Source organism: Vicugna pacos, chromosome 33 (genome assembly GCF_048564905.1).
Source record: "Vicugna pacos chromosome 33, VicPac4, whole genome shotgun sequence".
NCBI lineage: Eukaryota > Metazoa > Chordata > Mammalia > Artiodactyla > Camelidae > Vicugna > Vicugna pacos.
Genome location: NC_133019.1, coordinates 20,293,453 through 20,309,421, shown reverse-complemented (window position 1 = coordinate 20,309,421; position 15,969 = coordinate 20,293,453). Strand labels below are relative to the sequence as shown.

General features: G+C 40.4%; 1 protein-coding gene across 5 annotated transcripts in view; it reads left to right on the top strand.

Moving 5' to 3' along the window:
* The window catches only part of ELMOD1 (ELMO domain containing 1), a 75,599-nt gene that overhangs the window by 12,313 nt on the left and 47,317 nt on the right, over positions 1 to 15,969 (top strand). For all 5 annotated transcript variants that reach the window (XM_072953936.1, XM_015250897.3, XM_072953932.1 and 2 more), the window contains one exon: positions 14,080 to 14,181. Coding sequence is in view for 2 of the 5 variants with exons in the window: in XM_015250897.3 (XP_015106383.1) it covers positions 14,165 to 14,181 (17 nt within the window). In the remaining 3 variants the exon portion in view is untranslated. The remainder of the gene's footprint in view (positions 1 to 14,079; positions 14,182 to 15,969) is intronic.

Here is a 15,969-nt window from a genome sequence, read left to right as displayed (position 1 = left end):
AGGCAGGCAGAGGAGGAATGGGAGACAGATGCAAAACCAGGAGGACGTGGAAACAATGGAAGCCAAAAACAGGCCTTTCAAGAAGCAGCATCACGTGAAGTCACATCAAGTGATGTAAGGGTAGGAAAACGGAGCTTGGACTGGACCATGCTTTACTTTCAGCCAAGCATTTATGCGCTCACTCCCTCACTCTTTGTGTAGGTAAGTGTTTGTCTCTTGTGAGATGTTTATAGTCGCAGCAGTCTTTGTAGTGTAAGAAAGTTGTGTTGAGCCCTGTGTTTGTGTAAGGATGTGACTGGAAGGACTGTGACAGGGGAAGGGAACCAGGGCCCAGAGAGACTACGCAATGAGGAGCTGGGAGGACCTCCGTGAGGCTAAGCAGGACGTGAGTTGCTCAGATGGAATCAACCTATAACATAACATAGAATTGCTTAATCAACCTGGCTTAACCTGAATAGGAATGTTTGAGTCAGAAAACGGGAATCCTCTAGTGGGATTTGCTGCAAGTCTTTCGGGTTCTTTGTCATCAACCAATGGATTCTTCTGAAGAGACATCATGGCCTGGAATTTAGAAATAAACAGCGTTCAGTCTTACTGTATTTCATCACTTGTAAGATTTTTTTCCCCTCACCTCACTGAAATTGGGCTGCGTCATGATTTAATTAGCAGCGTTTTATTTTTCCTTAAGGACGCATGACATAACGGTGCACCTCACCATCGATGGCACTGATGCCAGTACCACTGGAAAGAACCAAGCAATACTCGTTCAGCGAACATCGATCAAGTCATGCATATCACATCATAGCTCTAGAATGAGTTCAAAACTATTTTTAAAATTTGTTTTACAGCACAATTTATTGTAGAAGCCCCATCTAAATGGTCTACTTCTCATAAGCATTCTCAGAAGAATTCTGTTATCTCTGTGGTCAGGTTCAGCAGTAGCCTTAGAAGCAAGGTACCCTGTTTGCCTCCAGGTCCCTGGAAATGTCCAAGTTTGCTTGGACTTTTCTGTCAAATGTTTTTAGACATTTGATTGCCCTCACTGCATTCTCATTATATGAAAGTGGAAATTTTGCAAAAAGCATCAGTGGATTGACCAAATCATATCCATTTAGTTTTTATGCATACATAAGTTTACCATTCTATTGTGGTTTTATGCGTACATAAGTTTACCATTTTATTGTGATTTTATTGAGAAATTTAACTTCTAAAACTAAAGAATTTCTAAAACTGAAACTACTGTATAGTGAAAAATGTACAAAGTCTAGATTGAGTATTTTTGTGGAAAAATGGGTTCATATTTAGATTTTGTAATTTCCTTACTCTTTTGTAGATTAAAGACAGGTTTCATCAATCCTGCTCCGCCCGCCCCTTTGCTCTCTCCATGAAAGCGGGAGATGGATGTAGGCGACCAAAATGAAAGCCAGAAAATCACTGTACTTCTAAAGCAGAGCATAAATATATCTGCAGGCAGTTCTGAATTCTGTGGCTGGCATGGCCTCCATTGTTATAAATCACAAAAATAAACCCTGGATGAATGTTTTATTCCTGAACAAGGAAAAAAGCGTCTTAGTTGTCATTTTAGTGAGTATCAGCAGAGCTTTTTTTCAAGCTAATAATCATCAGAGAAGGAGGAAAGGAAAGTTCTGGAATGTGGCCTTAGGGAGATTATTACGCATGAGCATTATACAGCTAACGCGACGTGCCGGACAGCGTGTGTGAGATGTGAATGCAGAATCTGAAAGATTTTCCAGTTCTCTCCAATAGTAAATTTCCGTATTGCTTCCCCTCTGGCCTCATGTGCATACCTATATTAAGTAAAAATTTGCATTTTATGCATGTTTCAGATGCTCATAAATAGCCTTAGAGAATTTTCTTTTCTTTCTCCTCTGCTCACATCCCCTTCTCTCCCCTTCTCATTTCACATGGTAAGTCCGACTGCAGGACATCCTTTGAAGACTGAGTTCCTCGTCTGTCTCTGGCTCCCTTGCACTGATAACCGTGTTTCTTAGGACTTGACAAAATAAGGAGCTTGATGCAAACTTGGCCATTTTCTGAATTTGCTAATTGAGAACCTATTGATTTGCATAATTTGAACCTGATACTTGACCCACCTGATCTAAAAAGACTGACCTTGTTCTGTTTTGTGGGTGGGCTCAGCCAGAGCCCGGCACCTCACCCTGCCGGGGACTTAACCGGCTCCTCCTCCCCCGCAAACCACCCGCGCCCTTGCCTGATGTGCCCACAGAGACGCGCTTCAGGCTTGTTTTGGAGAACTTTCTCAAGTTCTTGAAAACCACCCACAGGCATGCAAACACACAGAGCGTAACAGAGAATTCATGGGACCTGTGAGTTGAATTAATTGCATCTTAAAACTACCTTGGCTTCAGTGATCTTGTCGGTAAATTTTGGCCTTTGTCAAAATTGTCGCCTCTCTCTTTCATTTTACCGTTTCCACCCAGATATAGCTGTTGCTGGAGAAGGGATGGGGAAAGAGAGGCCTGTATCTGTTTCCAGAAGAGTTGCAAATCTCTGCCCGCCTGACTGATTCAGGGATGTCACCGTTGTGATTTCATTTGACTCTGGCAGGGTACGAGTACATACTGTGAGACCGTTCAGTGGGGAGACTGCCATTTCCACATGGGCTGAGCTCCTTTACTTGCAGTTTATCGTTGTCATCAGGAAATTTTTCTTCAGTTACTTTTAGTAAATACTTAAAGTGACAGAGTACAGTGAAGATGCTGGATAAATGGAATTGAAGTGAATTGGTGGCCACAGGCTTTCCTCTGATACCCAGAGCAGCTTTTGCTCAATCTTCCTCTTAGGGGAGAAAACTAGACAAGTTTTTATTTATGAATCTTATGGTTTAACATGTCATTGTTTTCATTCTTCTTTCACTGCAAATGGGAATACTGGTTCGAACAGCGGACATTAAATTAGTGACATAATTTTGATATTGCTAATCTTGAATTTAGCATCTGCAGTGTGGTAAATGTATGTGCGCACCCCTCTGTCAGCTGCTAAATGGATTTTTTTTTTCACTGCTGCTAAAAAAATGCTGCCCAAACTTTCTCTTTAGTCTAGATTCCGGGGAAGGGGCAGCAGAATGTGTTTTCATCTTCTGATTATTGTTAATTTCAGCAAGTTGTATTTTGAGGTTGACCCACTTGATTGGTTTTTTTCTCCTGGAAATGTTGTAACATGAAAATAAAACAATAAGAAGCCAAAAAAAAAAAAAAGACCAAAACCAACCAAACAAACAATAAGAAGCTATTAGGGAAATCTAAAGGAGATTGGAATTTATCTTGCTTTTTGATGAATACAAGAAAACTCATTCAAGTTAGTATATATCTCCTAGGTAGATTTGGAATATTTTACCAGCCATTAGATATATTTTATGTATAGTAAAAAAAAAGGCAAAATGAATATTTTCATCTACAAAAGGGGGAAAGGTGTATGTATTATGAGAACTGAAACATGTGGAGGTAGACTGAAAGCAGGACAAGGGGAGACGTTGACTTGAAGACCCCGTCACGATGACCAGTGACTCAAAGGACAATCTGGGGAGAATGAAATCACCGCGCAAACAGCACAGTGGAGCAGGCTCCTGAATTTCATTACGTTTTCTACACCCAAGGGAACACTACATGTACATGGGGGGAGGTATTTTTATTATGTTATTTCAGTATAATGCTGCCAATGATTCATGTATTCTAGGAAATGTGGCCTCAAGAAAGAAAACAAAATTCATCCTTTTTTGGCTCTGTTGTATAATTTCTTCCCATAAAACTTGCTTTATAAACCTTTCAGCTTAGTAGTACATTTGCTTCAAGAAAGGAAAGAGGTTAATTATTCAAAAATTCCCCCAGCTGGCTTCCAGAGGAACATAAGTTCTGAGGGGCAGGTAGACAGCCAGGCCTTGATTATTCCCAGCTCTGCAGTTTTGTCTGAATTGAATACACACCCTTATGTCAATCCAGAACGTTACCTCAGTGTTTTCCAGTGGCAGCACAGGAGAGTGATTAATAGCAATGCCTTAGAAGCCAGGCTGTGGGGATTTGAGCCCCAGCTCTGCCAGTATTAGCTGTGTGACCTCGAAAGGTTGCTTAACCTCTCTGTGCTGCAATTTTCTCAGCTGTAAAATGGGAATAATGACTATTACTCACTTCATAGGATGACTATTCAGTGAGTTAATATAAAAAGCTCCTAGAATGTTCCCTGGCATAAGGTAAACACTTTGAAAATGTTAGCTATTATTCACAAAACCTTAGGCTGAGATTTAGTTTTTTAAATTAAATTTTTATTTTAAAATGTTCTCTGTGACAATGTTAAAAATAAGTGTAATCCCAAGTTAGGCAAATTATAACAGTGGAACAATATTTACTTTGTGGGTTGTCTTTTATCTATGTATAAACATTGTGGGTCCACAAGCATTTTGGTCGTTACCGGGGATACAGTCAGTTAGAATCTGAAGGACTACATAGAAAGGAGCTTTTTTCATCTCATGTAGGGATTAAGATTTTAAAGAAAGGACTTCTGTTCCGTATAGTTGAGTCTCTCCTTCCCTGGGATGCTCAATAGGCGGATTGGCTTCTAAGAGGTAGGGTCACTCCGGTGATACTTTACAAAGAGCCTCAGGGGGCTTCTTGCTCATAGGAGGCAGGGCAGGTTCTTTGGTGCCAAGTGAGAGGATGAATTTTCAGAAGCAGCAGACCAGTCCTTGCTGCCCCTTTCCTCCCAGTTGGGAAAAGAAAAAATACAAGGAGCACAAAGCCCCGCACACAGCACTGAAGTGTCAATTGAACTCTGGAGGTGTTTGATCCATCAAGTGCAGTCATTTGATCCTTCTCTTCAGAACAGGTCAGGGCACTATCCCTGCACACATGGAGAGGAATTACTACAGGTAAGGGGACGGGGTCAGGAAACCCAGGATTATGACTATATTCTTTATTTTGGTTTTAAATACCTGCAGGGTTTTTTTTCCTTCCAGGGGGGCATTTTTAGTGTGTTTTATTAATGCGGTTATTGAATCGCGCTGTTGAAGAAGTGCATTTCTCTAGAAGGATGCAGAGTTCATTTCCACAAATCTGCATTGAGCATTCAATGTTCCAGGCACTGTGTCAGGCCCTGGGGCTTCCCTGGTGCCCTGGAGGAGCGTGTAGTCCAGAGGGGAAAGGAACATGACGTAGATCATTTCAGAACAATAGGAGAGATTTAAAGTATAGCACGTAATTCCGATATCCACCATGGGTTAAAAACTCCTTCTAGAGAGGAAGCTACAGGGAAGGGACGGCACCCAGAGCAGTTTCCACGTTCCCCTTGTGCTGTGAAGCACTAGCTTTGGAGCTCGTGTCCGTCTAAAAAAGGGTGAATTTGATGTAAGTAGTACCTCAGTAAATCTGAATTCAAAAAAAAGTTAATACGTATCAGCATTTTTCAATCCGTGAGACGGATACAAACAAGGCAACATGAAATTTCATCAAGTTAAAGTCGACAGGCTGGTGTGCAGAATACTTGAGAAATCTCTCAGGGCTACCATTTCCTTAGGGTGCTGTGCAGACAAAAAGCAAATTCAGATTCTCCCCGAGCTTAGGCCCTGCCCAGCCATTTGAGCAAAGCTGCTTTGGCCTACAGAGGAGTAGGTCAGCTCAGTGCCGCTCGTGGAAAAGAGGCTCAAAGGATCTTTCTTATCAGTCGTGGCGCGGAGTATCGTATGTTGCACGCCAACTATGATTCGTTCCATATTCTTTTATGCAGATTTTCTAGTTAACAGTGATTAGGCCATTAACAAGTGTGCCTTCTTTAAAACAAAGCTACATTTCAAAAATGAAGTAATCAGTAATTCCTTTTGCTTTTCTACAGAAAACATTTAGAGGAGTTATTTAATGAATACCCAATGAGCTGTGAGTTAAACGGCCTTTTGGAAAGGCTTCCTTCTACACCCAAAGCCATTTTTGGTGGCTCCTCTTTGGGGGATGGATAATTAGAACTAATCATTATTTTCCTTCCCTTCGCTTGTCCCCCCCAACCAGCAAGTCCAGTTGATTCTTCCTTCAAAGTGTTTTTCACCTCTGTTCACTTCTCTTCGTCACCACTGTCAGTGCCCCAGTTCAGGTCACAACTTGCTGGAGTTTACCTAAACAGTCCCTAAGTGATTCCTCACTTGACAAAATGATCCTTTACCCTAGAGGAGGAAATAGTAAAAATGAGAAAATAAAAATACTAGAAATGAATACCAATACGGTCAGATCCATGTATATCCACACTCCCACTTCACCCTGCAAATTCAAAATGCACCGAAGACGTCCAAATACTCCAAGACCCCAAATCTGATCTCCAGAATCCCCTATATTAGGGCAAGATTCCACTGTCTACCTAGTTGCCAGACATAAACATGCGCATAATTGTTTGATTGTTTGATTATGCCCTCCCTCCTCCTTTTCCTTCACTGCCACCCCCCAATCAATCAGTTAACACAGGTCCTATTGATTTTCTCTTCTAAATATCTCTCAAATCCATCACACTCTGTCGCTGTCTATTGCCTTATCCTGCCATTACTATGTTTGCCTAGATGATCTTAATAACCTTAGAAATTTCACCGCAGTCTAATTTATTCTCCATACTGCTGTCAGAGTACATTTTTAAAACTAGAACTCTGATCATGTCACATCTCAGTTTATAACTTTCACTAGTTCCTCACTGGTCATGGGATAAGGTTCAAAATCTTTAATATTGCATACAAATTCTTCAGTGATCTGACCCTGTCTTGCCTTTCCGTATTTTAAAAAAAAATTTTTTTTGCCTTATAGTCAGTTTACAATGTTGTATCAAATTCCAGTGTAGAGCACACTTTTTCAGTTATACATGAACATACCTGTATTCATTGTCGCATTCTTTTTCGCATGAGCCACCACCAGATCTTGTATACATTCCCCTGTGCTGTACAGTATAATCTTGTTTATCTACTGCCTTTCCATGTTGTGCCTCTGTTTTGCCTGTTCTTCTCACTGAGCACCACACGAGGTCATATTAAATGTTTTCCCCTCCTCATGCTGTGTATTCTCTTGCTTCTAGGACTTTGCATGTGCTATCTGGGGGAACCCCCAGAACCCTACGTCTAAGGTAGCCCTCAAATTCACTTTCTCAGCATTTATTTCCACTTGTGATATTGTGGTTAATTATCTTTTGTTTTTCTACGTCCTCTTCTCTCTCCCTCGAGGCTGTTGGGTCTGGAGGATGGAAGTCATGCCCGTCTTGTTCCCTCTGTATCCCTAGTGCCCACCTCTGTGTCTAGAGCAGAGTGAGCGCTAACACCTTGTCATATTTTTTTTTAACTTTAGAATAGTTTTAGATTTACAGAAACGTTGCAAAGATGGTACAGGGAGTTCCCTTATCCTGGCACCCAGTTTCCTCTGTTGTTAACATCTTACGTTAATATGACACATTTGTCCCAACGAATGGACCACTGTTGATATTTCATTATTCACTAAAACCCATGCTTACTCAGATATCCTTAGTTTTTTAATGTAATGTCCCTTTTCTGTTCTAGGATCCCATCCTTGATGCCACGTTGCATTTAGTAACCACGTCCCCTTAGGCACCTCTTGACTGTGACAGCTTCTCAGACTTCCCTTGTTTTTGACGATCTTGAGAGCTTTGAGGAGTACTGGTTGGGGATTTTGCGGTATATCCCTCATTGGGAGCTTGTCTGATGTGTTTATCATGATTAATCTGGGTGGGAAGAGGGAAGACCACAGAGGTAAAGTGCCATTTTTTTTTTCATTTTTAAAATGATTTAGTTGTTGCCCCTCCAAATCTGAAATTCACTGGTGCTCCGAGGAAGCGCAGAGTTTTATCACTTTTGTCAAAGATGAACATTAGTGGTTGGTGGCTTTCATGTATTCACAAACCTCATCTCCAGTTCTGTGACACACTTTCTGACAGTCGTACTACCGCGATTGTGTATCTTCCTGGTTTCGTATTCACCCAGCATCCCAAACACTGAATCTCACATGCTAACACACCAACGCCCTCCTCAGCCCAACCCTTTCCCAAACACGTATTCTAATAGCTGGCCCAAGCTTAGCACCCGGCTCGTCCTGGTAGGGGCTCACAAGTCCTGCCTGTTCACCACCCCTCAGCTCCTGCATCTTCCCTCCACGCAGTGTTGACTGCAAGCCCACAGGCCTGCAGAGAAGGGCCTAAGTCATGTGCACTTTGGTCTGAACCTGGATGACGAGACGCTGGGCCAGAACTCTCAGGATTCCATGGAGGTGGCCAGGCAGAGTCCGTGCGCGCATGTCAGGCCAGCACCTGAGAGAAGGGACAGCCACCTCCCTTGTGGGTCTAGCAACTTTACAGCTTGGGGCTACATTTCCTAAAGTGCCATTTTGTCACATCAGACCAGGGCTATAAACTAGCAACATGAATTATCACTGTAATATCAATTTTGACCACCTACCAGAGGTAACATTTGCCAGGTTTCTCGACTCTACAGTTTCTCATTTTCCCCCATCCCGTACTCTACTCAGGAAGCCACTACAGGCACAGATCACAGATACTGCCAGCCTGATTCCAAACCAATGCCGTGAAGCGAGTCACATGGATCTTTTTGGCTTCCCAGTGCACATAAACATTGTTTACACTATACCATTGTCTGTTAAGTTTGCAATAGCATTATGTCTTAAAAACAGTATATACTTTAATTAGAAGGTGTTTATGGCTAAAAAATGCTAACCATCCTCCAAGCCTGGAGCAAGTCAGACTTTTTGCGGGTGGAGGCTCTGGCCTCGTTTTGAGGGCTGCTGACTGATCAGGGTGGTGGTTGCTGAAGGCTGGGTGGCTGGGGCAATTTCTTAAAATAGGACAACAGTGAAGTTTGGTGCATCAGTTGGCTCCTTCTTGCATGAACGATTTCTCTGTAGCTGTTTGATGGCATTTTACCTCCAGTAGAACTTCTTTCAAAATTGTCCGTCCTCGCCAAGCCTGCCGTGGGTTTACCAACTAAATTTACGTAATATTTGAAATCCTTTGTTGTCATTTCAACAGTCTTCACAACATCTTCACCAGGAGCTGATTCCATCTCAAGGAACCACTTCCTTTGCAGCTCCTCCTCCATTTACGTCTCATAAGATTGCAGCAGTTCAGTCACATCTGTTTTTCAGTCTCCACTTCTGATTCTGGTTCTCTTGCTGTTTCCACCGCATCTGCAGTTACTTCCTCTGCTGAAGTCTTGAACCCCTCAAAGTTATCCACGAGGGTTGGACTCAACTTCTCCCTAACTGCCTTAATCATGAATGTTCTTAATGGCACCTGGGATGGTGAATCCTTTCCAGAAGGTTTTCAGTTGATTTTGCCCAGATCCACTGTGGAATTACTGTCTATGGCAGCTGTAGCCTTACTAACATATTTCTTAAATCAGAAGCCTCAGACATCAGAATGACTCCTTGATCCATGGCCTATGGGATAGAGGTTTGTTAAAGGCGTGAAAATAATATGAATCTCATTGTACATCTCCATCAGAGCTCTTGGTGACCAGGTGTGCCCTTAATGAGCAGTAATATTTTCAAAGGAATCTTTCTTGCAGAAAGTCTCAACAGTGGGCTTAAAAGAGTCAGGAAACCATACTAAACAGATATACTATCATCTAGGCTTTGTTGTTCCACTTATAGAGCACAGACAGAGTAGATTTAGCCTGGTTCTCAAGGGTCTTAGCATTTTGGGGAGGGTAAATGAGCACTGGCTTCAACTTAAGGTCCCCAGCTGCATTAGCCCCCAGCAAGAGAGTCAGCCTGTCCTTTGAAGCTTTGAAGCCAGACCATGACTTCTCCTCTCTAGCTGTGAAAGTCCTCGATGGCATCTTTTTCCAATAGAACACTACTCCCTGGAGTACCACTAAACTTCCTTCAAGAACTTTTCCTTTGCATTTACAACTTGGCTAACTGTTCGATGCAAGAGGCCCAGCCTTTGGCCTGCCTGAGCTTTCCATATGCCTCCCTCGCTAAGCTTAGTCATTTCAAGCTTTTGATTTAAAGTGAGGGACGTGTGACTCTTCCTTTCAGCTGAACACTTAGAAGCCATTGTAGGGTAATTAATGGACCTAATTTCAATATTGCTGTGTCTCAGGTAGTGAGGCCCAAGGAGGAGGAGAGAGGTGACGGAATGGTGGGGCAGTGGAGCAGTCAGAACACACACAACGTTTATCAGTTAAATTTGCCATCTTACATGTGGGCGGTTCAAGGTACCCTCAGACGATTATAATAGTAACATCAAAGATCGTAGTCAGAGATCACCCTAACAGACATAGTAATAACGAGAAAGATTGAAATATTGTGAGAATTACGAGAATATGACACAGAGACACAAAGTGATCCAGTGCTTTTGGGAAAATGTCACTGATAGACTTGCCACAAACTTTCAGTGTGTCCAAAAAAAAAGCAGTATCTGTGAAGCACAATAAAGCAAGGTGTGTTCGTATGTCCAGCCCACATTTAAGGGGTAAAGAGTTATGCTCCACCTCCTTGAGGGCAGCGTATCTGCATAAATTATTTGGAATTCTTTTGTATGGAAGATTTATGCAGTCTCCCGACTTATTTATTTATTCAGTCATTTATTTACATCAGTGTGGAGTCATGGATATTTACTTTACACTTTGAGTTATAATCCAGTACTACTTTATTTATTTTGTTACTCAGATTGTTCCAGCGCTGGCCTTTGGGAACTCTCAGTTGGCTCCTGTGTTTATTTGACATATTCCTGATTGTCTTTTGAGCACTTCCTTACTTTCTGGCACGAGAAGATGCTTCAGACCCACCTTATATATTTCCAACTCCAACCCTAGAATCAGACATTTTTCCAAGGAGCCCTGGTTCATTTAACTGGAGAATGTATTTGAAACCGTGATCTGGGCTCTGGGTAGACACTAACACTTTTTAATTAAAATTTGGATTCATTTTAAAAAGCCACAAAAAAACAAAGAATAATATACATTTCTACTACCTAAAATGAACAAATCATTCCCCTTTATTTTGCTTTTTAATAAATTAAACATTTGTAAAATTGAAGGCCATTTTTCCCTTTCCCAAACCTAAAACCTTTTCCCAGAAGCAACCACAATCTTAAGTTGATTATGTAGTAGTTTTTTTCCAGCATGCATGAAATATTTACAGAAACAGCTATGTATTAAGAAAAGACTGGCAAAATCCCCAACAAACAAAAGAGCTGCATGCAAAAGAATGAAATTAAAATATTTTCTCAAATCACATACAGAATTAAACTGAATATAGATTAAAGACCTAAATGTAAGACCGAAAACCATAAAATTCCTAGAAGAAAAGATGGGCAGAACACTCTTTGATATAAACCATAGCAGTATATTTTGGATGTATCTCCTAAAGTGAAGGAGGGAAAAGCACAAAAGTAAACAAACATGACCTAATTAAACTTAAAAGTTTTTTCATAACAAAGGAAACCATCAACAAAACAAAAAAACAACCTATTGAATGGGGAAAAATACTTACAAATGATATGACCAATAAGGGGTTAATCCGAAATATATAAATAGCCCATTTAACTCAACATCAAAAAAAAAACCAAAACCCAAAACCAATAGCCTGATTAAAAAATGGGCAACAGACCTGAATAGACATTTTCCAAAGAAGACATACGAATGGCCAGGCACTGAAAAGATGCTCAACATCATTAATCATCAGAAAAATGCAAATAAAAGCCACAGTGAGGTACCAACTCATGTCAGAATGGCTGTCATCAAAAAGAACGCAAATTACAAATGTTGGTGAGGATGTGGAGAAAAAGGAACCCTCGTACACTGCTGGTTGGAAAGTAAGTCTGTGCAGCCACTGGAAAACAGTATGGAGGTTCCTCAGAAAAACTAAAAATAGAACCACCATATGACCCAGCAATTCCTCTCCCAATTATGTATCTGAAAAAACACAAACACTAATTTGAAAAGATACATGCACCTACGAATGAAAAATACTGCTTGCCGTATCAGTAAACAAAGGATGCTGTGGCCATCAAGCCACTATGGTTGCCCCTGACAGTGAGCTGGAGGGAACTTAGGATGGAGACAAGTGGGCAACCCAGCCTCTGCCACCCCCCCCTCCCCCCGTAGCACTGCACCCTGAGGAACCTCAGGATGTGAAAGAACAGGATACTGGCCCTAGATAGCTGGGTACATATCAAAGAAGTGATTTCAATGAGCCTAGACTTTGCACCTTTCTGTACATAGAAAAGCACTAAATTTCTTAACTTGAGATATCTGGTTTTCTTTAATTAACAGTAATCTTTTGATGTTCCAGCTACCTGGTCTTTGTTGCATAAACTCTTGTATACTGTGGCTCCTCCCCTGCCTCTTTGGAGCTTTCTGAGAGGCTGTATTCTGGGCTTAAGTCCTCAGAAATGTCCACCGAATAAAACTAACTCTCAACTTTTAGGTTGTGCATTTTTTAGTCAACATTCCTGATGTTTATAACAGCATTAATTACAGTAGCCAAGATATGGAGGCAACTTATGTGTCCATCAACAGAAGAATGGATACAAAGGATGTGGTATACAGGTACAATGGAATCCTACTGAGCCTTGAAAAATAGAAATGTTGCCATTTGCATCAACAGGGATGGATTTGGAGGGTGTTATGCCTAGTGAAATAAGTCAGACAGAAAAAGACAGATACCGTTTTATATCACTTATATGTGGAATCCAAAAAAATAATCAAACTAATGAATATGACAAAAAAAAAAGAAACAGACAGATATAGAGAACAAACTAGTGGTTACTAGTAGGGGGAGGGAAGGGGGGGCAAGATAAAGGTTGGGGATTAACTGACACAAACTACTATGTATATAATGAACGAGCCACAAGGATGTATTGTACAGCACAGGGAATCTAACCAATGTTTTACAGTAAGTACACATGGAGTATAACCTTAGAAAACTGTGGACCACTATGTTGTACACCTGAACTTATGTAAGACTATGAATCAACTGTATACCTCAATTTAAAAAAAAGAAAAGACTGGCTTTTGTTTTGGCTGAGTTGCCCACGTTCCTGGGCTGTTCTAGTTGATAAGTGTGTCTCTGCCCTAAGCCATTTGTCTACACACTCAGTTCCCCACCTTGCTGCAGTTGATGTCCATCTGTCTCTTTTTCATGAGGTGATGTCATCCTGTTATTGGTTCCAGCCACTCTCTCTTTTCTAGTCTGTTTCTTGATATCTCATCCCAGTTTGCTGCTTTGTTGGCAGCTTCTGGTGTTCCTTCTTGTTGGAAGAAGACCAATAACTTGATACTCTAGATTTTTTTCTTCTTTTTGTTGGGGGGGGGGGAATTTGGTTGGTTTGTTTAATGGAGATACTAGGGATTGAACCCAGATCTCATCTCATGCATCACTACCACTGAGCTACACTCTCCCCAAACCGCCCTCTCCCCACACCGCCCAGTTATTGTAGATTTCGTGAAAGCAAATTGTAAACTGAAATGTGCTAAACAAATATATCATTTTACTGTTTTAGTCACAGTGCCCCCAAAAATGGGACCAGGGGCATATCCTTCATTTGTTTGGAGTACTTGGCTCTTCATCGGCATTTTTTTTCTTTCTTTTTTTTTTTTTTTTTTTTTTTTTTAGCTTAATGACGTTACCAATTTCTTCTAGTTATTTTCTGAGTTGTACTTCTGGAAGGTTGAGGCTGCCAGATTTAAGACCATCTGATACCTAGAAATCAGGATAGTTAATTTAATGGTTCTTCATTTTTATTTTTCTTACAAATACTGCTCTTCAAGATATAACAGCAGTGTGCAAAGCAGAGGAAGAGTTTACCATGGAAAAGGTTGCTCATGAACCTAACCATTTCTCCAGCAGTGACTTAAAATGAAAGACTAATTGTGTTCATTAGGAAGGGAAAGGCTTTAGCCGGAATCTCCATTCAGTGAATGTGTTGCTGTGTGGGCAGTTCAGTTAATAAAATTCTGGGTCCATAACACCTTATCTGCTTCACTGAGGTAAGTAGAAATTTGGCTTTCCCACCCCATTAACAGTAAGCCTCTCTAATTTCTCCTCACAGCTTACAGTTACTTTGACAAAGGCAAATTTGGAAGCAGTTCCTCGAGGACAGTTTGGATAACACCTGGATAATCAAAACAGGCACCATGAAGCACTTCCTACGGTGAGTGTTTATGGTTTCCTGGAGGAGCCCTCTAAAACGGAGAAACTTCCTTAACAGTTAGTATAATATCTGTGTTCACCATTGGTGAGCCTATAACCGGGTCTCAGGATTGCATAAAATAGCATTGTATTTTGGCTAAGAATAATTTGGCCATCGGGTTCCTCTGTAACTCTATACGCATACTGATGCCAAGAGACAGCATCATGTAAGGAGGGGATTTTAAAAGATTATACAGGAATATGGGCACAAAAGCACGGGGCAGGCGTACTTTGATGACCTGTGTTTCTAAAGCCCTAAGGCTGAGGTTTGGGGAATTTGTTGTCAGGGAATCAGTGTAGTTTGTGTAGAATCATTTTCCTAAAATTGATCTATATTTAAATATAGATTTTGGTTGGCTGACCAATCCACAGAGGCATTTTCAAATGTTCCTTTTTTGGTGAAAAATACATGCTCTAAGCTTTTGCTCTTCCCGCTTCAGTGGTGCCTCCGAAACCTGTATTAATTTTTGGTTCTCTGACGATTGTGCTGGATAAACTACTGTTTATGTTTGTGCGTTTACAGTGACGTTGTCTTGTCTTGAAAGCCATTTAGCTGGATCTATAATCAGAATTATTTTCAAGAGTATTGTCTGTCATACACAACTCTATAAATGAATTCTTAGAGGAATTTTATAGTATATTAATATATGACAAAATGAAGTTAAGTTGGTTCTGAAAGTTAGGAAATAAACACATTTTCCAGATATTTGGGGGTTTTTCCTTGATCCAATCTACATTTATTTTACTAAAGAAAACACAAATTGAGCTGTATGACAAATGCTGACTACCAGCATTCCTTTAAATGTTTGCAATTGTCCTTTAAAAATGTCCGAGTAGTCTTGTGAAAGATAGAAATACTAATGGCATTAATAACACAAAAATAGTACAGGTTTAAAATAAATTCACTTAGCACAGTTAAATTCATATAGAGTATCCAGAATAGTTAAACAGTTTTGATAGCTAAAAAATCTAGAATCTGTATTCTACAGAAATAACTCTAAAATATTTGATGAGCATGTTTTAATAGAAATTCTTTATTGATCAGATGAACAGGTGAATTATCATGGTAGATTTTTTTTTTCCTTGATACTCAAAAACTTTAGTACTATTTATTTTTTCTCTAAAGAGAAAAAATATTTTATTTTTATTGGTTTTCTTTGTTTTGGGGAGGAGGTAACTAAGTTTATTCATTTACTTATTTATTTTAATGGAGGTACTGGGGATTGAACCCAGAATCTTGTGCATGCTAGGCATGCACTTTTACCACTGAGCTATACGTTCCCCCAACACTTTCCAGATACTGAGATTCTTTCCTACAAGATGGTGGCCTACCTCTATATTATATATTCTTGTACCATGTTCTGGCTATTTTCTCTAAGAAAATCATTAGTGGGCTTACTTCTTTTAGTAAATGATTTAATTCTTGCAGTGGCTGCAGTTTAAGATTTTCCTTTCCCCACTGGTTTTTCGTTGCATCGTCATTTCTGGAGCACCGAGGTCAGTTGGTGTAGGATTCACTATGTTGTGGTGTGACTACTGGTGTTTACTCAAGCTTAGAATTGTGAAAACCCTCTCAGGAGGTCACTGTTTTTAGGCATCAGCATTTGTTTTATCATACAGAAGACTCCGCAGCCTGTTTATCTCAGCTGTGTAAAAAGACAGTATTTGAAAGATCACTAGGACATTTGCCAGCAAAGTATTTGACCTGATACGTTTTCTTGGTTGCTATGGCAACTAACCTATCTGTTTA